The sequence below is a fragment of the Vidua chalybeata genome, chromosome 4 (assembly GCF_026979565.1).
Source record: "Vidua chalybeata isolate OUT-0048 chromosome 4, bVidCha1 merged haplotype, whole genome shotgun sequence".
NCBI lineage: Eukaryota > Metazoa > Chordata > Aves > Passeriformes > Viduidae > Vidua > Vidua chalybeata.
This window is the reverse complement of record NC_071533.1, coordinates 6,859,906-6,887,712: the sequence shown is the minus strand read 5'-3', so window position 1 is coordinate 6,887,712 and position 27,807 is coordinate 6,859,906. Positions and strand designations below refer to the sequence as shown.

At 39.8% G+C, this 27,807-nt stretch overlaps 1 protein-coding gene across 8 annotated transcripts in view; it reads left to right on the top strand.

Moving 5' to 3' along the window:
* The window catches only part of TTC29 (tetratricopeptide repeat domain 29), a 192,000-nt gene extending 167,997 nt beyond the window's left edge, over positions 1-24,003 (top strand). For 2 of the 8 annotated variants that reach the window (XM_053940812.1, XM_053940819.1), the window contains exons 11-14: positions 10,736-10,858; positions 11,279-11,469; positions 16,760-16,832; positions 17,213-17,640. In XM_053940812.1, the coding sequence (XP_053796787.1) occupies positions 10,736-10,782 (47 nt within the window). In that variant the 3' untranslated portion in view covers positions 10,783-10,858; positions 11,279-11,469; positions 16,760-16,832; positions 17,213-17,640. Of the gene's footprint in view, positions 1-10,735; positions 10,859-11,278; positions 11,470-16,759; positions 16,833-17,212; positions 17,644-17,688; positions 17,839-23,542 lie in introns of those variants that run through there. The other 6 variants (XM_053940817.1, XM_053940818.1, XM_053940815.1 and 3 more) reach the window with 5 other exon arrangements.
* Positions 24,004-27,807: the final 3,804 nt, after the last annotated feature.

Below are 27,807 nucleotides of genomic sequence, written 5' to 3'. Positions count from 1 at the left end.
AAACTAAATCTGCAGTGGAGGCTTGCTTGGAAAGGTTAATTCTGAAGAATTTGTGATTACTAAAAGGACAGAGAGAGCAGTGACTCTGGTTTAGAGAAATGCACCACTGAAACAACAGGGATAGCCTTGTCACACACACATTCATCCCAAAAACAGCGGGAGACTTTTTTTTGTAAGCTTAGTAGGTATTCCCTATGAATAAACAAAATTACATAATTTTAAAATATTAATTTCCAAGCCTTCTGTGACCAATGCTGTTGTGGTCAGTTGTGGGCAATAACTGTTAGGAACCGAACCAAACATTTTCATATTAGTATGTCAGAAGAAAATCAGATTTTTTTTAAAATACTGGTACCAATAGCATCACAAAGTCCAGAGATTCTTTGAGAAATCTGGCTCAAACCCTCCTACAAAACTGTTGCCTTTCAATAACTCCTACTTGCATGGTGTGTTATCCTAAAAATCTCAGGGACTGCCATAAAATTCTGTCATAGTTTACTGCCATGCATATGCTTGGTGGTCATGCAAAATCAAGGCTTAACCATATTTTAGAGTCTCTGATTGAAGAAAATGACATAGTGTAGGAAGAAACAGCAAGATCAATCCAGATATTTGTATTTGTCCCACTGAAAGTCTGGACTGGACAGTGATACAGTAACAATACTTTAAAGGATTAAAACCCTTGCCAACTTTTACTGAATGATCTACAGGTCTGGTAGTAATATTTAATCCCAAAGCATGCTCTGGGATCACCTGTGCCTTTCACATCAATCGGTTCAGTGTAATGCTCTGTTTACAAAGAACTGAGATTGTGTATCACGTTCCTGCCTCTGTGTCTGGCAGATATTCTATGTTGCTGATATTTTCTTCAGGCTGGGTGATGTATTTTGATGAACTTCTTTTCATACATTTTTGCAGGTTTCTGGTCTATCCTACTTTCTTTCAATGTAAACGATAATTGTATTATAAACCTGTTATCCAAGTTACAGTAAATTGAGTCTGTTCAATATGACAAATAGCAGAAGGTTTTTCATTGCCATATTACAACCCAAATCCTAAAGATTTTTTTTTTTCTAAGCAGAGAAAACATGAAGCCTGTACCTACCTAAGCCTTCCCACCTCAGCAATAAACACATAGGAATTGAGCTTATTCCCACATCAGTGGGGAGTCAAGGGAGTTCCTGAGTTACTTGAAAAAGCCTTAAAACATGTTAGCAAATTATGCAAAAGTGGTAACAACCATAGCTAATTGTGTAGGTAAAATTAATTCCACGTGTACACAAAAGTAATATCACCAGTTTTTAAAAAATGTGTCTTGCATTTTGTTTTAAACTACCTTAAAAATTCTGTTTTTCTGGGCACAGTACAGAAGTATACAGCTGTTCAGGGGAAAAAATGCTGCAGACTTGTTGTTCAACACATGCAACACTGCCCTTTGATATCTTTTTTTGGACTTTGTAATAATGCTGTAACTACCACTGTTCCCAAATATTTTATTTATAAAAACTGTCCTCCCACAGGGCAGCTGCAGATGATCTGCAAGCTGAAGACCAGCCTGCAAACTCCTCTCGCTCTAGGAAACAGTGCTTCTATTTGTAAATATCACTGCTTGCCTTGGGATTTTTAACAACTGGTGTGCTCCCAGTTTCAGTATATACAGCACAAGATCCAGCTCTTGGGTAAAGAGTGGAGGTGACAGTTTAGCATCCAGTCTTTCCATGGCAATGCTGATATGTTCTATTGTTGCTAAAACCATAGAAAAACAGTCTGAGTGCCTTTACGTTAGCACCGCAGGCAGAATTGGTGTTATTCTCACAAGAAAAAATAGTCATCATATCTTAGAGGGATCAGCACTCACAAACCATCACTTGTTAGTAGCTTTTGAATGAAAATCAAATAGGTATTGATGTTCAGAAAATGTCAAATTTGATAGAATGAGGTTTAGCCACCAAAAAGATGAAACTGAGAGAATTGGTAATGTTTACCAACATTAGTTGGTAATGTTTCCTACCTGGAACAATTGGAAGAGTTTCTCTGTAGGTTTTTTATGCTAACCCTTCTCTAATCTCCACGATTAAAGATCATGCTTTTCTAATACTAACATGATATGTGGAAAAAAGACTGTAGTAAGCTGAATCAAAGACCTGTTAAGTCTGGTGTCTGTCTAGCAGTGGTTAATAGATTAAGGAAAAATATAAAACCAGGAAATTTGGAAGAAAGACCTCTGTGTGGTATTCTCTCCATACCTTCAGGAAGAAGTCAGGAACTTCTTGAAGAAGTTGAATCTAGATCCCATTATATTTATTTAATAAATTTAATAGGCTTTTCTGTATTTGTCCATGAACTTATCCAGTGCATTTCTGTTACATAACTGGCAGCCAAGGCACCCCATTGAATTTGGCAGCTAAAATGCAGCTTCCTTAGATCTACCCTTAGCCCATTTTTTGGAGCTTCAGTTGTTACCCCTCAACTTTGCTCTGTAAGAAAGTTAAGTTATCGTTTCTCACTCTTTTTCTGGCACTCATGAAAATAGATACATCTCTTTATATCCTGCTATCAGTCATCTTTCTATCAAGCTGAAGCTTCTTATCTCCCTTTGCATCAAAGACATTTTACATACATGCATCAGTTTGCATGTATCAACACTGAATTTTATCTGATGCTTTATTGCCCAGTCATAAACTCTTTTTGAAGTTCTTTAAACTTTTGATTGTGATCACCTAGTATAACTTCTTTTGTCAGCAGTAGGTTCTGTCACTTTGCTGTTTATTAACATTTAGAGTTGTTGGGTTTTTAAATGTTTACAGAACAAATTCTGTCATAGATCCTTGTTGAATTCACTAATGATGTTTCTCCATAATGAAAATCAATCCATCTATTTTTATCTTTATCTTCTGCCTTTTACTAGTTGTTAATCCAGGGAAGATATCTGAAGCATTCTGGGAATCTAATCAACCAGGTAATAGTCATCCAGATCTCTTGTATTCCTCAAAAGAAATCAGGAGACCTCTACCAAAGTGATCTTTATTTCTTTTCTTCATTATAACATTTTAATTTACTTATCTATCATTGTATCCTTTATTAGAATTGTAGCTAATTTGCCTGGTATGAAAGTCAGATTTTTAGTGGTCTCTACTCCCATGACACATTCTTGATTTTAATTAATGTCTTGTTTAGCACTTCATGTCACTCTTGTACTGAGGCTCATTTAAGCAATACCTTTGTACATGTCCTTTAAACCTCTTGAGCAAATACTACTTTCTTGCCTGATTGATTTCTCAGCTTGTTCTAATCCTACTCTAACAGTGTTTCGGTTTGAGACTGTTCCTCTCTTATCTGGAAAATAAAAATGCTGATCTCTGCTGGAGGTCCTCCTTAGTGACCACCATCCCAAGAATACATTTCTGCTGTTATTCCATGAGTTCTCGTTCAGCATTTGTATGTGTGTGTGTTTGTTTTTCTGGGGGGAAAAAAAAAAGAAATATGTAATTGTGCTTTTCCCCACTATTTTGTTCTTAGGGACACAAATAGAAATAGGAGAACAATGCAGTCTGTGGAGATGTGATGCTTGATATCAGTGCTCTGTTATTTTTGTGTGGTCATCATAAAATAAACCACTGGGTTAAGTTGTACTTTTATGTCCATACCCTGAAACTTCCAGCTGTTGTATTTTTAAAAATTCTCTCTGGTATCCTGGCACCATGAAAGTTCACATTGAGTTCAGTTTAAAGCCAGGCAGTCATCAGCTGTTCCTAGGTGCAGTGAGGAGATTGAGTTGATGTTTGTGTGCTACAGCGAGAGCAACTTTCTGTGTCAGTGGCAAATGAGTAGGATAGAGTGATTGCAAAACAGCTGCATCCTCCTGGGCTATCCAGAGGAATTTCTGACAGGCCTGTCAACCTACAGAGGCCCTGATTCTGCTTTTAATTGAGAGCTATATATTAGAGGCATCTGTACCTTCCTTCTTGCATTTTCAAAGTTCAGTCCCCTGAATTCAGCTTCCCCAGTAATCAGTGTCAGAATACAACATCATGTGGTTACTAAACTTTTTGTCACTTACTGGCTTTCCCTGTATTGTCTTGTTCATCAGTTTTTTGGAAAAAAAGAATCTGTATTGTTAATGACCATTTCCACTCTTTTCTCCTTCATCATCTTTTTACATTTTTGCAGTCTTCAGGGGTTTCTTTCATCTTTTCTCTGCAATGCTTTCCTGATAGGGACTTCATTCCTTTTTCTCTCCTCCCAGCACTGGTTAAATGATCAGAGATGAAGTTTGATTTGATAATGAAGTGCTGTTATTTGAATGTAGAGATAACATCCTAATTGAAATAGGAGTGGAAAAAGGGGCTTATTCAAGGATATTGCTTTAACTTGTCTGCAGAATCAGGCAGATAACGACTGCATTAGATATTGGAAGAGCATTCAAACTTCTTTGGGGAAACAAATGGAGGGAATAGTACAGTGAAAGTGTCCTGTAAGGCTTTGGCTACTTGAGAGAAAGGGAGAGACAGAAATAGTTTGGAATGCATGAATGTGGTGAAAAAGTAGAAAGCACTAGAACTCAAAGGAAAGAGTTGTATCTTCTGAAAGTTTTGCCTGGTAGCCCAAAAAGTAGGGGCAGGGATTTGAAAGAAACAAAAAAATTCAGTTTGTGATCTCTTGCGGCTCATTTTTGCCTGGTCTTTAGTTTGTACAGGAGTCCTGAAAGGTTCTAGGCTTGCTGTCTTGTTTTGGAAATTTCAGAAGATGCAATGTGTGCTCTGTGATGTCTTGTGTGAGCTTTTCAAAATTAGTTTCAAAGCTAGCATATTACATTTTTGCCAAGTCATATTTTCTCACAAGTGTATGATGTATACTTGAATTAAGATGTCATGATTTATTTAAATGGCTGCAAAAAAAATTACAAAAAAATCCTGTCCTTTTTTCAACAAGTCAACATGTCCTTTTAACCCTTTGTTTCACAGTGTCCTAAGACATCTGTTTTTCCTATTTGCTTTCTGTATATAGTGAAGACCTACATTTATTTTTAAAAATACATAAAAGTACGTAGGTATAAATATAAACTTTGATTGATATTATATCCCACGTGGTTAATTAAGTGACTTGGGAAGTTTTACAAAGTCAGGATTTAGTCCAGACCTGAACCAGTAATTTGGCTTGTATTAGGTTGTTTGTTTATGCTTACTTTTGCTGAATAGGTATGTCCTTAGAAAATACATTATACACAAAACGATCAATTAGCAGTCTTACTAAATTTAGTTGTCCATTAACAAATCCAGAACTCTTCAAAATAAATCTCTTGTTTCATAATTTAAACTTCTCTGTTAAAACTACTTTTAAGATGCCAGTAGCTGTTGTCTGTATTGAATTGTAAATCATTTGTGTGTGAGATTAAATTTCAGATGAAGTTATAAAAAATATTTTGTTTTGCTAAAGCATTACTTAAAAGCTCATGGGGAGCTGTGTTGTAACTATTTCTAGCTGTGACATGTTGTTCCTATAAAATCAGAAAATAAATTTCATACTAAAATTGCCTTTTCACATAATTGTTAATGGTGAAGCTACTTTGCCATTACAAATAATATTTTGAATGTAAATATATAAAGGAAATGTGTATTTGAGATGTCTATACTTTTATATAGGTGAACTTAGTGATCTCTAAACTAGCAATATCCTAGACGACAGAGTGATTCCTCTTTCTGAATGCCATCGTATACCAACTCTTGAAAGAAAAGTACAAATAATGGATGCAAGATTGAGATCTTAAGTGTCTGCAAAAAAGTAGAAGAGAATATTCCTTTTTTTTGAAGTGGTGTCATTTCTTGCCTCTGCACTCAGGAAGGAGTAAAACCATACAGAACTAAATACCATCACAATGGTCTGATTAGTTTGCATATGGATAAGGTGCAAAAATTAACACTTAGATTTGGTTTAGTATTTCAAAACTAGTCTGAAAGTTATTTTATTAGCACGTTAAACAATTATATTAACAAATAACACTACTGGTAAACAAACATGCAGTTTGAAGTTCTTACCCAGAAGCAGAACACACAAAAACTGAATTCTCTCTTCTTTCAAGTAAGCAAACTTGCACATGGATTCAAAATGTTTCATTTGATTACTATTAAAATTGAAGTCAATGACTAAAAAGGGGATCTAGATCAAACATGCACTGCAGCTTACCCTAAAAGAAAAAATATTGGGCTAATGAAAGCAACCTATAGAGAATGGAAATAACAGGCATGTGCTGGCATATTAGGGGTGTCTCTTCATAGATGTGCAAGTTTTATTTCACATTGTCCTCACCCTTCTCAATAAGAATGACTGATAGTTTCACTTTGTGATTTCCCAGCTTTTAAGAGTCTATTTTTATTTATTTTTTATGACCAACCTTGCACTTGTTAAATGTAATTTTTGCTTTATGTAACATAGAAAAAGGCACATCTGCAGTATGCTGTCCCATGAATTAACAAGAATGACTGGACATAAGACAAGAAATCCTTTAAAAACATATGTTCACATTAAATATCTGGGCTAGCTCAGTAAAGGAGGTCTTATGGGGTCATTTTTGATGCAGTGCAAGTAAACCATTTCTGCTCTTCTGAAATAGTTTCTTTCAGGTTTATATTGAGCTTGTATAACGGCACATTACATAAATAAGGGCTTAGTTTGTACATTAGTCTTTTACATCTTGGATTCTTACTAAATCCTTGTTTTTACTAACTTGATGCTTAAGAGATATTGATTTCTGCTACGCATGCCTATGGTGTTTATTTTGATATGTCTGGGATTAAAAACTAAATTAACACGCATAATCAGTTTTCTTAGAATTAAAAAGGCTGCTTTGGTACCTTTGGTTAAATTCTTCTGAAGAAAAAGGAGAGCAGAAGAGATGTGATAAAAAAGGGATCAATTTATTCAATCACTGGGTATAAAAACATTAGCCCTGGGAAAGGCCCTTCCTCTAAGAGCTTTAGCTGCCCAGTCTCACTTGTGTGGCGCAAAATAATTTGCATTTTTAGAGAAAATTCACGTCTTCTGCGAGCTCTAGTGAAACATGAATAAATTGCTTTCTTTTCCTCTTTTTCTGATTTTATAAAGCTGAATCCATTAGGGGCTGAGTCAAACTGTAATGAAAGAAAGGCAACAACTGAGATGATGGAAACCCTGGATTAGATTTCTTAGTAGTCCAAGCCCAGCTGTCATGGCCTACGTGTCAAGTTAGTACTCTTTGGGGAGGCCTGGCAGTACATGTGAATATATTTTTTTTTAACTACTGTGTTACAACAGGTCTCTAAAGCAGCTAGGAATTAAACAGAGATGCAGAGATTAAGAATTAAATGGAGCCACAGCAAGCATTCCACCAGGGAGACTTGCAGTGGGGCAAGTAAACCTTCCCAGGGCTGTTGCCCCACTGCCATGCCTGGCAGGCTCACCTGTGACCTGGAGACTCTGAAACCTCCAAGTGGGGCTGTCTTATTCCAATTTATAGCACTGAATTTTGTCTATTACACCATGTGAGCTTTGCTATGAGGTGGGACTGTGGTTTGATCAGAACATACAGATCCCAGCATGGATTTTAAGCCAGTTACTGTTTTTATTAGGAAGACCTGGTGTCAAAGTACCATTCATCTCAGTACAGACTGATGTTAAATTATTAAATTACTGGTACCCAGAGTCTTCTACCTAGTGCTTGGAATTTATCCAGCTTCTAAAGAGGCTCTCACATCCTCCCATGAAGGGGCATGATGGCACAGTCAAGGGTCCCCCAGTCTGTAATAGATTCAGACACCTGAAGTCATTTCAAGTTCACCATTCACTTTGTGAACTTGGGGAAATCGTGATATTTTCAAATCTAATATAATCTCATAATAGATTTCCTCAGTTGTGGGAACAGTTTATAAAAAAATTAAATCTGCCAGAATCCCTATCAGACTTGTGCCCTGGGGGAAAATTCCTTCCTTATTTCTCAGCTGGTGGCTTTGCATGATTTCTCTCATCTTAGGAAAACATTTCAAAACAGCAGCAGCTGGTGTCTGCCTGCACTTCCACTGGTGCCTTTGTGAGGACAGAACTGAACAGCAATACCTGAATAACCCTGTTTCCTTTTCTCCCCTTGCATTGTGGTTGTGGAAAAGATCCAAAAGAAGCCAGGTCACCCATTGCTGCTCTCCTTCCCTTGCACCTGGAAGTCCATGCCTCCCCTCAGCTCCATCAAGTGGACCTCCTCAGTGTGTACCTCCACACTGGGGGTACCTGCTGGTGACTCTTATCACTGTGGTCAAGGAGTGGAGTGGGAGAGTGACATTTTTTACTTAATGGAGACATTTTGCTTTCCTGCTGCATGCTTCTAATCTCTGCTGTTCCTTGAGCAAAACAGTGTGACTGGTATGGCATAAATCAAAGTGAATTTAAAATTTCTGAAGTCAAATGTTTTCTAAAAAGATCTGTTTTGAAGCAATTTGGCAAAGCTGACATAACCATGCTAACTTCAGTGAACCTGCATTGGCTGTGTCAGTTGAGAATTGGGCCCATACTAGCCAGAGCATTTATTTTTAAATTCTAGCTTCTGCTGGCTTTTTCTTAAAAGTCTCTGTAGTTCTATAACTTTCTAAAGTAGCTCACAAGTCTTGTGCTTCTGCTAATAAAACAGAAAATCCATTTCCATTTCTCAGTGTAATCTTTTTTTCATGTGAATCTATTTCTCATCAAAAGAAGCGAGTGACTGGCGTGAAAGCTGGAGCTCTCTACTTAGCTGTAAAGACAAGTCTTGGTCTTTCAAGTTGTCACACATTGTCTGGGAGAACATGGCCATAAATTCAAAAACTAGGAGGGAGAAACTAAACACCCTGTGTTGCTGTGGCCAGCAAAAGTATTGTTCCCAATGCCTGGTGAAGAGAATTAGGTCCGATTTCTGATTCTATGTTCTCAATCTGTTGGTAAAATCAGCAACAAAAGCTGAGACAAAGAAGATTCTCCCAAATGCCCGTGGGAGAGGTATGTCCTATAGCAAACCAGTGTCAGCACATGTCACTGCAAGGACCCTGCATACACCAGGACCTTAATTTCCAGCAGCTATTTTTGTTGGTTATTTTTTAAAGATAAGTTAGGAGCACTTTTCTTCAGTCTTAGAGGGGAGTAATATTCTCCCCAGACAAGCTCAGTCACAAGAAAGTTGATACTTCCATAAGGGATTCCATACCTTCTTTTTAAAGAACATCATCTTCCAGACCCTTCCCTACATCTCCTCATGCAGAAAGGATGCATTCATGCCTGGGGTGCATTAGAAGATGTAAACCTAAGTCAGGTAAGGAGAAAAAAAATCTCCATGGCATTCCTTTTTTTTCTTGTAGCAGGTGCATTGATGGGATTTCTCTGCTTCATTGGCTTCTGCTTCTGTAGCCAGATGATACCTTTGGCTAAGCTCATGGAAGACAGTTTCCCAGGCAAAAAAAACCCTGCATTATAGAGACCTCAGATGACAAACAGTTTGCAAGCCACCAGGCAGAGTCATCACTGGAGATGCTGAAAGTCTCAGCCATTAAAAAGTGCTCTTACAAGTGTAATTATAGAAGAGCAGGTAAACTTAAAACAGCAGAGCCAAACCAAAGCATAAAGAATGAGAGCTGCAGAACAATAAACTCTCAACAAAATTACACAGGACACTCATGTCAAAATACAGAGATAAAGCAGAAAGAACTAAAATCAGAGATTTTTAAGTCAGAGCAGTCTGATACTGTATTTGAACTTCGGTATGATGATGGCATACAGTTAAGCAAGAGGACGTGTTTAAGTAATCTGTGTTTCCCAGCTCTCCTCCCCTGGGACAACTTTAAGGAACCTGAATTTCAGAGAAAGGAGTGCTTACCACTCTGTGACAGCCAGGTCCTTTGAAGACACATCAAGCTGCATATTCAGAAATAAATATTACACACTGCCAGTGAGTAGCTCTTCTGCTCAGTGTTTTGCTCAGTGGGTAGAAGATGGTGTTCACAAAGGCAGGTATGAACTGTCCTGCTATGCTGTCTTGCAGGTTTTAATTGTGCCTTTATACCAAGTACTTCACAGACAAAATGCACTATGTCTGACTAAAGAAAAAAGGATGAGGTTCTATGTGTAGTCATACACGAAAGTTGCACAAGTAAATTCAAAAAGTAGATTCTTCAGCAGATTGTTTAAATTTACAGTACAAGGACTGTAGTGAATTGGCAGAAGACAGCAAGAATTTTTCAGTGTAGTGGCTATGTTATGAATTGGTGTCAGAGTTGTCACTGTGCCTGAAATCTGTTTTCACAGCTACTGTACTTTATTTATTTACTGAGCACCCAATATACCTGGCTTTGCTTTTTTTTTTTTTAAGTGATGTAGCCATGATAATTCTGCACACAAATTAGAAATAAATATGCTGCTTCTGTTATGATCAATATGTTGTCAGAAACATCAGCCCACTTACTGCTTCTTTGAGAGTAGATTTCATTCATAACTCTAAAGATGTGTGTTAAAACTTTGATGCAGTATCATTGAGATAGACACATTTCTCTAAAAGTCTATAGGAATGCCTCCAAAAATATTGGCAGATGTTCTTTGAGACAATAAACTACCCCTTCTGTGGGCAAGGTAAGGCTTTCCTTTCATATGGATTTCTGAGTAGATTTCAGGCTCAGTCTTTAGTGATAGGCAAAGATAGAGGTATTAGAAGTGTTTTTATACTTCATGTGTGTTCTCTCCTCACCAGCTCCTCAGGTTGGCCAAGAGCGAGTTTGGCTTCTACCACAAGAGTAAGCAGACACCCTTTGCTCAGAAGTTTGCTTTATCAGCAGGTTCCCCCAGGACTTGTCCTGTCTTTAGGAGACAGCAAGTAGGTTGCAATTGTGATCATTCTGCATCTGGGTGGGGGCTGAAATAAAAGAAACCCTTCTCTAGGCCATTTGGGAATTCTACTTTGCACTGTGGAAACTTTGATTAACCGGCTGGGCAGATGCTCACCTGCTTTGTGCTGCTGGAAAATTTTGCCTTTGACTGAGAATATTTCAAGGCACTAAATGGCAAATACAAATTCAAACTAGACACAAGATGCTTTACTGAAATTTTAGGTTAATAGTTTGGATTTAATGTAAAATTTGTTGACAGTAAAGGTAAAACTATAAGCTAAAAACTGGCAGCAATTTTGTTTAAGTTTCTTCATGTTTGAAGTGATCTTCTTGATGATTGTTTTCCAAAGCTGATTTTTCTGTGTCACCAATATTTGTCTAGAATTTTTGTGATCTCTAACTTCCAGATACACAAAAGACATGGTGTCATATTTTGGCCTTAAGAAAATCCCTGGTTTTCTATCTACAGTCGACAATTTGTCCTGATAGACCTGTTATTTAAAATTGATATTCAACAAATGGTTTGTGCAAAAGATGTCACAGATGAATGTATAACAATGCACAGAACTGAAATATGTAAGATCAAGAGAGAATGTGGGTAAGTAAACAACGGAAGTTATTAGTCAGGGAAAAATTCATATTCCTGTTAGGTTTTCTCACCCAAACCAGAAAAACCTTGCACTTTCCTTATAGTGCCATAGTCTGCATATGCTCTTCAAAAGCTTGTAAAATAAATTCTGCTTCTCATTCATAAACTTGCCCATCTGTGAAGCCTTTATTCAGGGAAATCTACCTTCTCAAGTGCTTGCTGTAGTTCATTAAAGGCTCCCATTTGTACTCATAAAGACTCATTCATTGCCTTGAATAATATATATGGTGTGCTGAAAGAGAACCAACTCTTGCTTTTACAATCTAAATTAAACAACTTTGTCTAATAAAAGAAGCACTGTCTCACTTCCACTAGGCCATAAGCCCTAAGGGTCTTGTATTTGCGTGTTTATTATTTATTTATTTTTGCCAAGTTGTTCTTCAAGGATCTGAAAGCTGAGAGAACCAAGCCACTTAAATTGTTTCTTTCTCTGCCTGCTTAGAAAGACAGAGGCAAGCACAGGCACAACTGTACTGAAGCAAATACTCACCCATAAACTTATTCTAAAATGCAATTGGATGATCTTTTTGCCTTTTTCTCGGTCCCACCTTCTAACCTTCCTCATCTTGAGAGTCCATCTCTGTTCTGTGTGGCTTTTCCAAATGCCCATGATTAATTACTGCTGTGATTCATTAGCCTGCATTGTTGGCAATGTTTCCCCAATGGGAGCATTTGCTATCTAGGGATAGTCCATGATTGCTCTGCCTCCTGGAACAGTAAGATGCTTTCAATCTAATGCGCTGTCCATGTTTTAGCATAAAATAATATTAAGGCATCCACATAATGGAACCGTCTGAAGATCCATTTTATTAAGCACTGGAAGAAAATGTGTGTGTGTGTTTGCATGTGCAAGGGAAGCATAATCAGTAAACCTATTTCACCAGAAACATTGTTTCCATGAGGGTTTCACGTAAAGACACAGCTATTTTGAGGTGTAGTTCTTTGGCTGTGAGCATGAAAAAATACTCCATAGCCAATATCTTAACCTGGTGCAATTAACTTACTCAAATTATATACAGCCTATTCGAAGAAGGAAAAATGGGAAACAGAGATAGGTTTATTGTACTTATTCCATTTTGTGGGTATTTATTTTAAATGCAATCTACCTTCAAGTACAGAGCTGTACTGCTCTTAAAAGATTGCTGCTTCAAGTTGCTCCACATACCTTAACATAGCATGGACCCTTTTTACATTATATGATCAACTTTTTGACAGTGCAGGGCCAGCACAGCTAATGGAATAATAGCCTGCAGGGTCCAGCTAAATGATATACGAATATAATCAACCTTTGTGATGACTATTCAAAAGTAATCCCTTTAGCTTTCAACTGCAACATATATTTCAACCAGGCAAAGCCATATGAAGAAAATCTCTGCAGACTCCACTGATACAATATGGCCTTCATATCCCCACAGTGTGTTTGCTACTCACAGTGAGTTTTAAATTTAAGGTAATGGCTACTGTATATTCATGTGAGCATAGAACAATACCTTTGATTTGTTGGAGAAATGTTACATTAGCTATCAAGGGCCCTATTCAGTAAACTTTGACACAACCCTTATATATGGTTTGCTGCTTATTCTAAATGGAATATGCCTGATAGAAATGGTTTGCATGCCCAAATTGTACAAATTCATTAATCTTTATATTAATAAAGCCTCCAAGTACAACTGCCTCCATTCCAAGCGAACCAAGTCAGGAAACATGGTTAAACAGGTAGGCCCAACATGCTTCTAAAAGGCTTTGCATCAATTTTCATTTATCAAGACATAGGAAGATCATCTTCAAGTATGGGATAAGCATGTTGTTGGTAGTCATATTCGTTTCTGCTCTATCTCTGTTCCTACACCACTACATCATTCTTCAGGTTACATTACTCAAAGCAGCTGTGTGACCTTTAAAAATTCAAGTAAATTTTAAAATACAATAATGGGCTCTATCTCATCAGCTGTGTATCACCAGCATGGTAATACATTGAGGTAGTCTTGCTTTCTCTCCCTTTTGTGACAAAAAAAAAAAATGCAGTATTGGCTAGTGGTGGATCTGAATACGTGGAAGTAATTCTGTTAAAAGAAAAAAGGTGTAATGAAAATATTGTGTTGCCCTATATTACTCCTTTTGTATGTATACTATAGTCAGAGTTCAGTCTCATCAGCAGGAGTTGCAAATAGGGCCTTATTTGTGTACAGGCACTTGAATCCATGTGAGAACATAGCAGCATGTTACGTGTTACCATATCTTGTTTGAGGGGATGTGTTGGAGGATTCTGCTCAAGCAGGTGAGCTGTAGTGGAGGAGTAGGAGAGCCTGTGGGCTTTCCCTCTATTTGTTTGCCATGGCACTTTTTGAGCCCACAGGATCCTGCAGCAGGGAGTTCCAGTGATGAGGTGGCAGTGCACAAAGAACCCTTGCTTTGTATCCAAGCCCACCACCTCCCACTTTCAGTAGATCCTACCACATTTTTTTTAATTTGGAAAACACAGTGAAAAATGTTTTCTGAGTCACCTTGTGCTTGCTACGCTCACTCTTACTTTTGTCATCTTTTCAAAAAATTTTCACTTTTTTTTTCAAACTAGTTTCAGCTGAAACTACATACCTGAAACAATAAACCTCTTATGACTTCATCACTTAATGGAGCTTTCAGTGGAATTCTTGTTTAATAAAGTCTATCAGTCTTTGAATAATGCAAACCTTGGATTTGAATGGATTCCCATCACATGGGCATGCAGTCTCGGGTGTTGTCTGTTTCATTTTCTTTACAATCTTTTGAGAGAACGGTGCCTAAAATTTGTGTCCTCTCTGGAGTTAGTTGTAGCTTCAGTCTTTGTGGGTGTGGCCTTCTTTCATTTGTATGGCTTTTCACTAATCATATAATGTAAAGGAGTTGCAGCTCTGCATTGTTTTCTCCCAAAAACATCATGAAATAATGAGATTTTTAGAAGTGTAGCATTGTGTAGATAGACACACGGAAACAGAAGGAACAGAGATACCAATTCTAGCTGCACTGAAAATCTGACCAGACAATTTTAATTCTATTTTATCAACAGCAGTGGTAATCTGTCTGGGACATTCCTATTATGATTAATCACATTTACATTCTATTAATACATATTAATGTTATCTCCACATTTTGCACAATAAAATGGAAGGAGAATGCTTGATGGTGTGATCTGTGATGGTATATATGTATTACCATTATGAATATGAGATGCTTTTATTGTTTCCAAATAGCATAGGCCAAACAAATGCCAAGAAAACATTTATGGCTCAGTATTCCATCAGTTATCCTTGATATGCTTAATATGTGCTGGGAGGGCAAAGCTGTTAATCAGCCAATAATAGCTTGGTGCCCAAGTGTGAAGGCAAAAGGCTGAAAGGTGCATGAGAAAAGCAATTTCTGCTGTAACTCCCCATCTGTCACGTGCACATCCCCACTGTCTCTTGCACGTGTCAGTGTCTGTAGCTGTCAGAGACACACTTTTCTATGTGTTTGCCTGGAAACACAGATGTTGCTGTACCCAGCTACGTTTTGGGCTTGAGTCACCCACTTTGCACCACTTTTCCACCAAAGTGCATCCACTGGAAAGAGCGGTAACACTGCACTGGTGTGAAACTGGGGTGGGACAGCTCGGTTCTGGCCCCTGTGAGCACTGCCTGGGGCTCTGGGCTGCTTGCCACTGGCTGAGTTTCTAAACCAAACCGAGCTGTGCAGGTTTTATTAGATTTTTTTCATTTAAGACTTGGTCTGCTAGGAAAGGAATTCCCATTCATTTACTTTAGGCCTGGTTTCAGAACGTGTCACCTGAAATAACTACATTGTTAAATACAGAGTAAACCACTAACACACACACTGCCCTCATACAAAATGAGACTCCATATGGGAATGCTAATTCTCAGATATTCTTCATAGATTTACTTATCCTGTTCTTACTTGCATACAACTATGGATAAAGTCCTATTTAGCAACTATACTTAATAAAAGCCCGTGAATTGACAAAACATAAATTTTATTGAGTCATGAGTTGTCTAGTAGTTTTAATCTGTTCCAGCCATTGCACCAGCAGAGACACTGGTTCAAACATTATTTTTAACCCTCACCAGAATGGGATGATTTATTCTGGCCATGAGTTAAATTATGATGCCAAACAAACACTGTTGGTATTGCTGTGACTGAAAGCTAAAGTTCAGTTTTAGGCATCACTGTACAAAGAGGTAGTGACAAATTGAGGAGGATCCAGTTAAGAAAACATGAGTTCGTTTCAAATATTGAAGAGACTGTGTTTGCTTAGCCTCCAAAAAAGAAGATTAGAGAAAGGAAAATAGTCTCTCAAGCTATAAGGAGTTACTCTGAAAGAGGGCTGTTCCATTGCTCTTTGTGTCTGCAAAAGGTAAAAGAGAAAAATCAGTTTAATTTGCAATAAATATTTATCTTAAGTATTAGGGAAGAAATGGAGCAATAAGGCTGTGAAGCACTGAAACAGAGAGGTTAGGGATGTTGTGAAACAGCCTTCATCAGAAGCTTTGGAGAATAGATGTCAGGGATGGACTAGATATATATGTGTGCTTTCTTCATTTGAGGAGGTGAAGCAGATCAGTGGTTCCCAAAATAAGGAACAATGCCCCGGGGATGTTGTAGGTGGAACGAGGCAGAGGGAGGTGTGTTGCTGGAGAGTCCCTGGGAATGGAGCAGAAAGTGCAGCCAGGAGGTGGGAGTTTGGTGTGGAAACGGAGTGAGGAGGGAATGAAACAGCATCACTGGAGCAAATGAACTCTGTGGCTGTCAAGAACTGCAGTCAAGCCATGGCCTCCCAGCCACCTGTTCCCTGATTACATCCCATGAGGAAGACCCCACTGAGAGGTCGCAGCCTTCTCTTGCTTCCTGCACTGCTCAGTTCCTCCCCTGCATGGTGTTCTCCTGCCTGCCATCTTTCAGTGCTGTCTTGGCCATCATCTTCTCCCAAATGTATCTCCCTTGTTGGCTCCTCAGCTGGTCCTACCCAGACCTGTCCTGTTGGAGAACTGCTGCACAGGAGTGCAAGAAATGAGACCAGAAACCCCTGTCAATCCTGTGTTTCTAGGATTATATCTTATGTGACTCACCTCTGTGTTTTTTAGATTTCCTTTTCTTGTGACTTTTTTCCGTAGGTCATATTTTTCAATTGAACCATTTAGGCCTTTTAACCATTAAAACTGTTGTTAGTCTAAAACACTCATGCACTTTTTTTTTTTTTTAATAACAGAACCTGGCAAAGAGACAAGTGTCTCAAAGCCTCTGTGAGCCTCTGTCCAAGACACCAGTTCAAGACCTTCCTGGTACAGTATTTGCTCTTAATCCGCAGACTTTATACCAATCTGCTGATTTTTACAAAATGTCATTGCTGTCAATACTTAACCTGATTTTGACAGGCAATTACACATTGTCTCTGTATTACTATGTCTAAATAATTATATTTTTCCTGCTCATAAATGAATGAATTCACACTTCCCTCAGTTTTTTTACACATATTCCTAGTTTTAGAATGTAATTGCCTTTGACTGTGTAATTACTTTTAATTTACAGAAATAAACCTTTGAGACAGAATCAAATCTGATTAATTAGATGCCAACCCCAAATATAAAACTTGTAGATATTGATGTATATACATAAACTTCTGCCATTTTCGTATTTTTCTATTTGCTGTTTTTTGTTCTAGAGGATGCCTGCTTATTGACGGAGAAGCTGATGTATAATGAGTACTAGAAAATCCTTGAAGAGTGGTGCAACAAAGTAGGAATTTCAGCAAAGGTTTTGTCATTAAAATGCTATTATCAAAAAAAGCATCTGTAATTTAAATAAATTTTTTAAAAAGACAAAGAGTAGTAGAATAGAAAGTTTTTACTTTGTGCACCCATTTCTTAATGTCTTCCAAAGTGTCAAAATCCTCCTGTTAAGATATTAAACATGAATGGGAATCCAAGATGCTCAATGCCTTGTAAGACCAGGCTCCAAATGTGTCTGGAGAGTTTTCTGTAAATCCCAGATTGTGGTCCCTTTCAGAAAAACTTATTCATAGAGCTACCAGTGATTTTAGCATGTGTGAATTGGTTGGGGTTCAGCTGTAGCTGAAACAGAATAGATCCAGCCTGGGTGGCACACTATGGTGTAATTTTCATCCAATCTATATCATAGGTTGGACTCAAAACACAACCAGGTTTATTTAAAATCCATCTGGATGCAATCCAGTGCCATGTACTGTGGGATAACCCTGCCTGGAGGTGGGACCAGAGGTGGTCCCTCCCAGCCCGATCCATTCTGTGACTCTGCGCTTCGCACCATCAGGTAAACTAAAATTCTGCTTAGGTTCTTTCTGGTAAATAATCTGAAGCACTGATTTTGGAGTCTGTGTAAAAAAATTGTGTCCCATTTTGAGCTGATGAAACTCCTGACAGTGGGTCTCCACATGACCCACTGACATCTGTAGTCTTCACAGTCCTCAGAGGACTCGGAGTCCTCAGAGCCTGCTGCTATCGCTATTGGCATTAGGAAGAGTTAGAGGACAGAAGATGGAAGTTATACTTTTGCAAAATACACATAAAAATGGGATTTGGAACCTTTGAACTTTATTTGGGAAAATTGGTGATTTATAATTTCACATATTAGAAAATCCCTTCTTTTAAACTAAAGAAAGAAAGCTTTATCACTCCCAACAGCCTACCATTCCTTTCTCTAAATGGAGGTTTCCAGACTCAGAGTTTGTAGCGAGGTCCATTAGACCTATAATCAGGTTTTATGATGGTGTTTGAGCAAACATTAGCTTTTGCCATAGTAATAACTCAATTCAGTTTTCTTCAGGATTGTAATCTGAGTATTTGGTTGACATGTGACAATAGGGTTTCTCCCTGTTAAAGAATAGTAAAAATGTATCATTAACCAGCTCTTATTAGACTATTTTTGATCCAGAATGCTGTATACATGCAATTTAAATACAAATAGCTAAATATTTTTTATTCTTTTCTTTATAGATCTTTATTGTCTGAACACCATGCTTGTTATAACAATGTTAATTTAGAAGGCTTTTGCAAGGCTGGAAAGTTGTATAGAAATATTCCCACATGCAATTATGCACACACATAGGCAACAAATCTCTTTGCTCAGTGTTAAAATGAGGTAAACATTTTATGGAAACCAGAAAGAGAAACAGAGCTACGAATTAAATATAAACATCTGTATTGTTTACCCCTTAAGTTTTCCCTTTATATTTTAATAGTATTGATATGAAATAAGAAGAACATTCTAAAACCAGCACAATTTTTCAAATAATATCTTAAAATCCTGTTAACCTACAAGCTCTTCTAATCTTTGTAAGTATAGCATGACTGCTAATTTTAGATATTTGGAATTTCTTTTATCAAAATATTGTCAAAAGAAATGACATCATTGAATTTGGCCTTCATAGTAAAAAAAAAAAAAAAGGATATAAAATAACATAAACTATGCCAACATTCTAGAAAAGACAATTATCAATTTATCAAGGACAAGTTTCTAAATTCTTAATGGATTTTAACCCCATGTACCTTTCTGCAGGAACTGAACATTCTGTTTTTGTGTCTCCAAAGTTATTGTGTAGTTATGTTAAATAGCATCCATGATTTTCACTATTTTTTGCCAATCTGTACTCGTTACTACATGATAACTCTGACATGCTTGTGAAAAATGGTCATGAATTAATCCCCTAGAGCATTAACTCTCCCATACTTTTTAACATTTTTCATCATGCAGCTTTTAATAAAAATAAGGGAAAATTTATCATCCTTTAGCAATGTGAGTTGTGTTCTTGAAAGTCAGGAAGCTTTGGGAGCAAATTGTGTTTGTTGTGCTAAATATACCTGTCTCCCATCCCAGGAACAATTTGTCCAATGAGTAACTCTCAGTCTGGCAGAATGCAGGTGTTGTTCAGCCCCTTGCAGACCTTTTCAGTGGGAAAACAAAGGCTCTTCCCCCTTCAAATTAATGGGGCCATGAGGTTAGGCAGGACGTTGTTCCCTGCATCATTGTTTGGACAGGATCCTGGAATAAAGCTCTCAGCCGCTGGGAGCAGTCAGAGCTCCATGGTGAGCACCTCACACACCCCAGCTGAAAGCACAGTGCTTACTCTACTTGGCTGAAGTATGCACCCAGTGCTGCTGCAGAAGAAAAGTCACCACTCTGAATTAGCAGTGCTCTACAGCATCACTTCCCTTTGCTGATCTCTTGGCAGACACAGTCTTGCTCATAAGATCTGCGGGGATCAGAGCTCACACTGGAGTAGTGGAGCTTCTGTCTTTTGTCTCTTTTCCATGAGAGGTGCTTTAATTCCTTTAAGGAGCTCCCCTTATGGAACACAGGTATTCTCCACCCTGACTCCTTCTTTATCCCTCCTCCAAGTTTTACCAGAAAGCACCTGATCGTCTGACCCTTAATTTGCAATCAGGAAGGAGGACTCATGAGAGAGTATGGATTGCAGGTTACAACTTTTACTGTGCTCTCAGAAATCACAGGCAGAGTTGACTTTAATTACGAAAGCAAGCAGATCAATTTAGCTTGTAATGCCAGTCCATTTCAAACCAGAGACTTGTCAAACATATTATAACAGATGAATATCTGAATAGTTCTGAAGTGTAATGTCTCTAAAATCTACATTTTGTGGGTACGTAGGATATGTTAGGCTGGCAATTAAGGTTGCTTTTTGAGTAGGGCTTTAGTAGCTTTCACTGTGGATGTATCCAATGGTACTGACTAACACTTTGTAGCAGAGAGGAAGGTTTTACTTCAGAAAGAATTCTGTTTATAATTATGAAAACCATGTTTTCTGATCATTAATAGGGTGTATCTTGTTAATTATGATGATGTATAAGGTATTTCACCTGTGATGCCATTTAGAAAATTAATGTTTGAGTCACAGAAAGGTCATTGCCATTCTGGAAGGAATCCATTCATCTCTAAATAGGCCATCTGAATATAGACTAAGAAATACCCTATATATAATTACCTGGAAATAGATGGAATAAATAAGATTGATGATAGGTATTACTAAAGCCACATGTTAGTTTCCTGTTAGGAAAAAGTAGATTGTAACTGAAAGAAGCAATAATATACATGTAAAGATGAAGAAATCGGTTAAAACCTTGAGTATTTCTGTGAGGTTCAGCTGTTACTCATGAGGTAAGAATTCAGCCCTCAGAAGTGGTGTGCATCAAGGACTTTATCCTGAGATTCAGGCAGGTATTTCTGAAGACAGCTCCTACAAAGAAGATAATGAGGACTTTTTTTTTTTTTTTTTTTTTTTTTTTTTTTAACAAACCTGTGTCTTGTTTGACATCGTAACTTCATAATACCTTCATAATTTGCCACACAAATGCTTACAAGTAGATGGAATGTGTGTGCTGTCTTTGAAGATAAATGGGTATTTCCGTATTTCCATGTGTGAGCCCTCTTTTGACACAGGCCTGGAGTCTCCAGGAGCTGGGGAGGATCCTGGGGGAGGACAAGTCTCAAGTAGTCCCAGCAGCTGCTCATTCTGCAGCTCAGTTCTGCAGCTTGGTCTCCTGCAGCATGAGAGATGTGGGACAGAAAACCAGTGCACAGCAGATTTTCAGTAGCACATGGATGAGCCAGAGACTGGGAACTTGAGCATCCTAGGAGGAGTGTCTGGGAGTAGCAGTAGCTCCTGACTCCAACTCAGCTCCAAACCCAGCTAGGATTGAGATCTACAGCAGACAGACAGATGAGAGGTAGCCCTTGTCTCTGGAGGCAGCTTTTGTAACTGGCACATCCAGCCCCTCATTTGGGACATACTTATCCATACACAGAGGTAAATCAGCTTTGAAAAGCTGCTGCCGCCCTGCACTGAGCTGTTCTATCCCTGGCAACATTGCTCCTGGTCTTCCTGGACTGTCAGAAAACATTGTCCCATCTGGCCACAAGTTCACAGTTTACAATTGTAGTGACTTAAATCTGGACTTAACCATAGCAATGCCTTTAAAAACATATTCAAAGAGCCCTCCCTGAAGCCCAGTGGTCACTGCTGTTCTTTGTTGCTTGCTTTCATAGGGACTGTCTGCCTCCCAGCTCCTCAGTGTCACTTGGCTGAGGAAATTAGACACTCTCTTTCCACACAAGTACCAGGAAAAAAATGTTTTCTTGGCACTGATGGCTGCCTGCAGTACAGATTAAACCAAAATTTATTTAGGATAAGGGAAATTCAGGATTACCTGCTTTCCCCCTCCTGGTTGCTTCTCTCTCACAGCAACCTCTTTAACTTTTAACTTTTACATTCTGAATTGCAATGAGCTTTCACATCTGCTGAGCCTTGATACTCTCAGAGGAGCTCTGTGATATTAGAATATTTTGATTAATTAGGCCTTTGCTTTTACTTTGCCTCTACAAACCTCTGTTCTTGGAGGGCAACATCACCGACACATTCAGGCTCTGCACTGCTTTTGGCAGAAACATGAACACCTGCTCAAGACTGCATTTCCACACACACACACCAGACCACCTTGAAGCAGGTGATGTTTAATCAGTGTCCCTAGGTGGGGTCACTCATATAAGTAATATTCTAGGGTTTTTATCTCCTTCTTCCTGACTAGAAAATTCAGGATAGTGGAACCTAGAAAATAACTTTATGAAACTATCTATGCCACAAAACTTCATAGTCTACACAAAGTAAATAAAAAACCAAGCTGTAAAGGTGAGGAAAGATTAAAAAAAAAATAAACTAATATATTTGCGAGAAGTATGCTTGCCTTAGTCACCCTCTCTGTTTCTCCCACATCCCACATCCCACTGTGGGGAGCTGGGACATTTCCATCAGTGAGACAATGTGCTTTCCCTTGAAAGCTGCTGGGTTTAATCTCACCATCAGATGCTGTGATTCATTTCTGCAGTCCCTGTTGTACATTTCTTAATATCAGACAAGAGTGAAATATCTTCAGGACTGTGAGACTGAAGTTAACTATTTTTTCAAAGGAAAAAGGTGCTGGAAATATATAGTGGTCTTCATCAGCTGAAAGAGTCTGTGGAACCAAACCCAGACTCATGAGCCTGTTGTGGTGTTGAGTACATGAGCCAGGAAGAGGCTTTTGCACCTCTAAAATGGAGTGAGTTTGGTTCAGTCTAGTCTCAGGCGTAGGTCAGAGCTGTGTTCAAGGAAGACAAGAGGAGGCTCTTCTACTTTTTCCTCTGATTTCTGAGCCCTTGAAGACCATTCCAGGTGTGTGCTAAAGCTCCTTCCTGTGACAGCTCTCCTGTAACAGAAGGATAGGTCAGCTTTTGACTTCTGCAGCAAAGGCTTCAATGTCTTCACAGGTATTGCAAGCAGAAGTAAAAACCTGCTTGTGGTAGCCCCAAATTATGGGTCACCATACTTTTCCTGGTCACTGTACTGGGGCCTTCTGAATTTCTACCTGGAAATCATCTTCAACACCAATGAAGCGCAAGTGTTCATAACAGCGCTATGAGCTGAAAAGGTTTATTTCATAGTTTGACATGGTCCTGCCATCTGTAGCTGGTTTTTTGCCTCCCTGCATGATGATCAGTCATGTGGGGTAAGTACATGTTTTGTCTGGTTTGCCATGGCCAGTCCTTGGTTAGGAGCTTGATCCTCTTTTTTCACCGTTTTCCACATACAGCATTGCATCATTAAAAAGAAATAAATCTTTTTTCAGGTAAGTGGATATTCATAGCAGAACTAAGTCAGAATCTCAGCTAAAAGGCTCTGGGTTGACACACAAATACAAATTACAGTAAATCTGATCTTGTTGGGTCTACTGTATCCTTTCCCCATTTACTCTTTCTTCCCCACTTTTCCTTAGACCCATTTTTTTCCTTCTTCACCTTCATTCAAAGTCTCCCCTCTGTCTCCACAATTCCAATGCTTCACAGCCTTCCTTCATTTTATCCTTGCTGCTGAATGAATATGATGATACAGATGAGGAGTAAAAATGAGGAGCTCTTTCAAATTAAGCTTTGCTGCAAACATCTTACTGTAAAAATTCCATTACAGCCTCAAGAGAAACAAAGGTACTTAAGCCTGGAATGTCACTGATCTCTGGACACCAGCCTGCTGCTAAATGCCTTCCAGGCTCTGCCATTCCACAACTTGATTGGACCTCCCACAACTTCCCCTTCAGGCCTGTCTGTGGACTGGGCAGGCCTGTGTATTGGAACAGCCCCAACTGGCAATGCTTTTACCCAGGATCATCCACAACTGCTTTGCCATTAATTCCCTCTGTCTTGGAAGCACCCTGATGTCTCCTTAATAAGGCTTAGCATTATTTATAGCGATTTACAGGTGTGCTGTTTAAAGATGGAACTGTAAATCACCTCAGATGTTGTTCTATGATGAAGTGCCTCTACATTATTTAACAAATTGTCCCAACACGACTGAACGACACACGATGGAAAAACTTGCCACAGAAATGTAATATTGAAATGAACACATAAATAATGTGTATTAAGTTAAAATTTGTAATTGCAGTTTTTATTCTTCTGGCAGTTTTGTACTCCAGGAGGATTTTCAGCTTCAGAAAAGTGGGGTACTTCTAACCAGGGGGTGTCAGCAGGGCCATACAATGACTTATATATGTGACACTGTCATGCAGCTGTCTTTGCAGAGGTGTTTGGCAGAAAAAAATACCAGGTTGTACGTGTGCATCTTAGTTACAGCTCACTGCCTAGGGTGTAAGGTAGCAAGCAATGTTGTTTTACAGTATCAGAGTGATTCTGCCTCGGCAGAAAGAAGACTGAGGTTTGATGAAATGCCAGCCAAAAATGCCTACAGGTACCTCAAAATAAAGAACTACATGTGTTCTGAGATGTTGGTTTATCGTATTTGCCCATAATCTGAGCACAGTGCTTTCCCAGATCAAGGCAAGCCAGGCAATTTTGAAGTGAGAGGAAAGGTGGAGCAACATCTTCTTCCTAGAAAGCCTAGACTGAAAATGAACTGCATTCAGTGTTACATTTCTCCTGTAATTGCAGGTGGTTTTCCTCCTTTGGATGTAAGGTACCATTATGTGAGAAAAGCTTCTGATTTTTCTCTATTCAATCAGGGATAGTTCAAAGATTGTAATGCCTAAAACATGCACATGGTTTAGACCTCACTGAGATCTGACACAAAACCCAAGGAAGCAGCCCATCCACCTGGTGATTTCCTCTGGGCAAGAAGACTTGGCTCACAAACTCCCATAGGGTCAAAGAAGGGAAGTGATCTGGAGGGGTGAGGGGAGAGTTGGTGTCAGCCCTCCCCAGGAATTCAGTTTGGAGGTGTATGAGTCAGAGAGTCTTTTCCAAAGTTGAGAAACAAACAGCCCCGGAAATTCCTCTGTTGCTTTTGAAGGAGTTACTTTTTTTTTTTTTTTTCATTTAACCTTTTGGGTTTTCCCAGTTACATTTTTAACATGTCAGGGCTCTCTTAAAGTGAAGTCCAAGACCTTCTGAAACTGTTGCTGAGGATGTTTAAAATGTTTCTGCAGAAACGAGTTGTCCTGCTTCCCTGTGGGCAACAGGGCTGTTTGTGTTTACATGTGTCCATGGACAGGAGGACCCACATAATAAATGCCCGCCTCAGTCATCAGAGCTGCACTCTGGCTGCTGCTGCACTGGGAGGATGAGGATTGTTGGACCAGAAGCTGTCTGGGAGGCAGGAAAGGGTGAAGGAGGTGCCCCAAGTGCTGAAATATCCACAGGAACAGCATCTCTTCCTCAGGTGGCTCTGTCATGGATGGGACCATGGCTTCCTGGTTCCCCCTTCCCTTCGTGGGGGAACCACACTCCACATGGCTGTCCCTATCTGTTTGTACCTCCCCAGCCTCAAACCAGTTTTAAAAGTGTTTTAAGCCCACTTCAGGCCAAGGGAACAGATGGGGAAGGGGTTTAGCTGTGGATATATCCCCACAGGTTTTGTGCAGTGGAGTGGACAACAGAGGTGACAGAACCCATGTGTGTCCCACACAAGGGAGAAGGCAGGAAATCACATGTACTGAAATCCCCAGGCAAGATACTTTATTTATGCTCCATCCTCTGATGTCAGCCAGAGTTTGTGCCTTATTTGACACCAGCATTAAGGCCCAAATTCAGGGAAGTCAGATTTTACCTCCCCTCCACAGTACACCAGAGGCTGGGCTTTAAAAAAAAACTGCTTCTGAGAGAAAAAGGGTATTTCATGGAGTATCTCATACTGCCAGCGTCCTGGGAGTGAGATGTTGAAGGGAGGAACTGGTTCAGTTTTTTGGAGGTATTGTCAGATGGGGCAGGGTTGGTCCCAGGTCTAAGAGGCTTCTTAGGACTTGGGAAACTTCTTTCCATTCCCTCATCCATCCTGAACTTCTCTGTATTCCTCTGCTGTAAGGTTGGATAGCAGCACATCCCTACTTCCTGGGAATGTTGTGGGGATCAGTATGCTGCTATCAGGGAGAGGTAAAAGCACTGAGTTGCCATAATGACCCTGAAAGAATTGTAAAACTGTAGAAAAATGCATCCTTATAAAACTAAAACACAGTCCATTGGAATGCAGCTTTAAATGCACTGTCACTCACCCCCAGCCTGTTTTTTTCCTTTTCCTGCATGAGCTCTTCCACGCTTTGCCACTGCTCCTGCCATTGGAGCCTGTGACATGTATAAAACAGGACTCTTGGAGCACATGCTGGAGTTTGGACCATGTGTTTTCCTTCAGAGAGCTCCACTGCCTCAACACCTTGCCAATGCTCTGTTTTGCAGAAATAAATAAATAAAGGAGCGAACGAAAATGTCATATACATAAATATGCCACAATAAGTTTAGTCTCTGGATCAAAGTGCTGAAAACGACACAGCTTTGAAACAGAAAGGTAGGAATCAAAATTACACATCCCCACGCATCAGCCCGGGTGCCAGCTGTTTAACTGAGCCGTGCGTGCTGTGGCTGATTAAATGAAAACATTTTAACAGCTGTCTAAAAGAAGGAAAACCCTCTCCCCACCTTCCCAGGGCTGCCTTGTGCTCCATCCCCATGGGCTGCCTGGGAGAGCAGCCCTGTGGCCCATCCCATGCCTGTCCCATCCCTGTTCATCAGCACATGTGTGGGGCCACTGGGATGCAGGGCTGCTCTGGGATCATCCAAAGGACAGGTAGGATGGTCCTTGGAGAGGTCAGAACCTCACCGAGTCCTGGTGCCATTGCCTGGCAAACCTGCATGGGGGCAAGAGCCCAGCAGCTGTCTGGCTCTAATCCAGACTATTCCACGAGCTGCAAGTGCTGCTGCCTGGGGCAGGGAGACAAAGCAGCTCAGCTTGGTGGGGGAAGCAGCTCTGGTCTTCATATCCAGGCCAAACACAGCCTGACCTCCCCGACAGGGAAGAAAGAGGCTTTACAGAAGAGAGAAAGCTTTAGGTAAGTGGTGGGTGGTCTGTGGGGGCTGCATCCCTGCCAGTCTGCAGAACCAGCTGGGAGCAGTTCTCCAGCCTGGGGCCAAGCAGCACTGTGTGTCGGCTGATTCCCTTCCTCTGTTCCCCTGCCTCCCCAAAACAGCGTGGGCACCACTGAACAGCCTGCTTGGAGCAGACCCTGTCCCCAGCCCGTGGCAGTCATCGCTTGGGCAGGTGTTCATCGGCTCCAGCCAGCACAGCCGAGGCAGAGCTGTCTGTGCCAGCCTGGTGCCCTGCCCTGCTTCGTTCCCTGCTGCAGGCACAGCCAGGAGATGCTGACCTGTGGTGCTATCCCAGTCTCCAGCGGGGATGAACTGGGTGGCCTCCAAGGATCCCATGCCCTTGGCTTCACCAGGAGGGTGGTGAGACACTTTTCGTAGTAGAAATTTGGGAGGATTAGTATCAAGCACCAGATGTGTCCATTCACAGTCATTTTTAAAGATGCTGCATTTTAAGAGTCTATTCTTAAAGAATCTGTATTTCTAAAAGGAAGAGCAATCAGGAAAGAAATTTTGCAACTCAGGATGTAAAAACTATTTCAAAAGGTGACACCTTTTGCTTTTTTTTATCTAACATCTGCTGTATGTTTGTGTGTACCTGCGGGTGGAGGCTTTTATTATGCCGAGGTTTGCGCAAGCGCTGCTCATCACACCTTTCTTTGGCCCAGAGACCTCCCTGCTGCTGCCCAGCGGACATTGCCACACGTGTCACTGCCAGAAACCCCCCCACAAGCATGTCCAGGGTAAGAACAGGACATGATTCATCTGCTGCTGCACATCCACAAGTTCTGCCCACAAAATATGGCAAGAAACTGAACTGCCTTTTGCTTTTGTAAAAGCTGCAACCACTGCTGCTATAAAATGTTG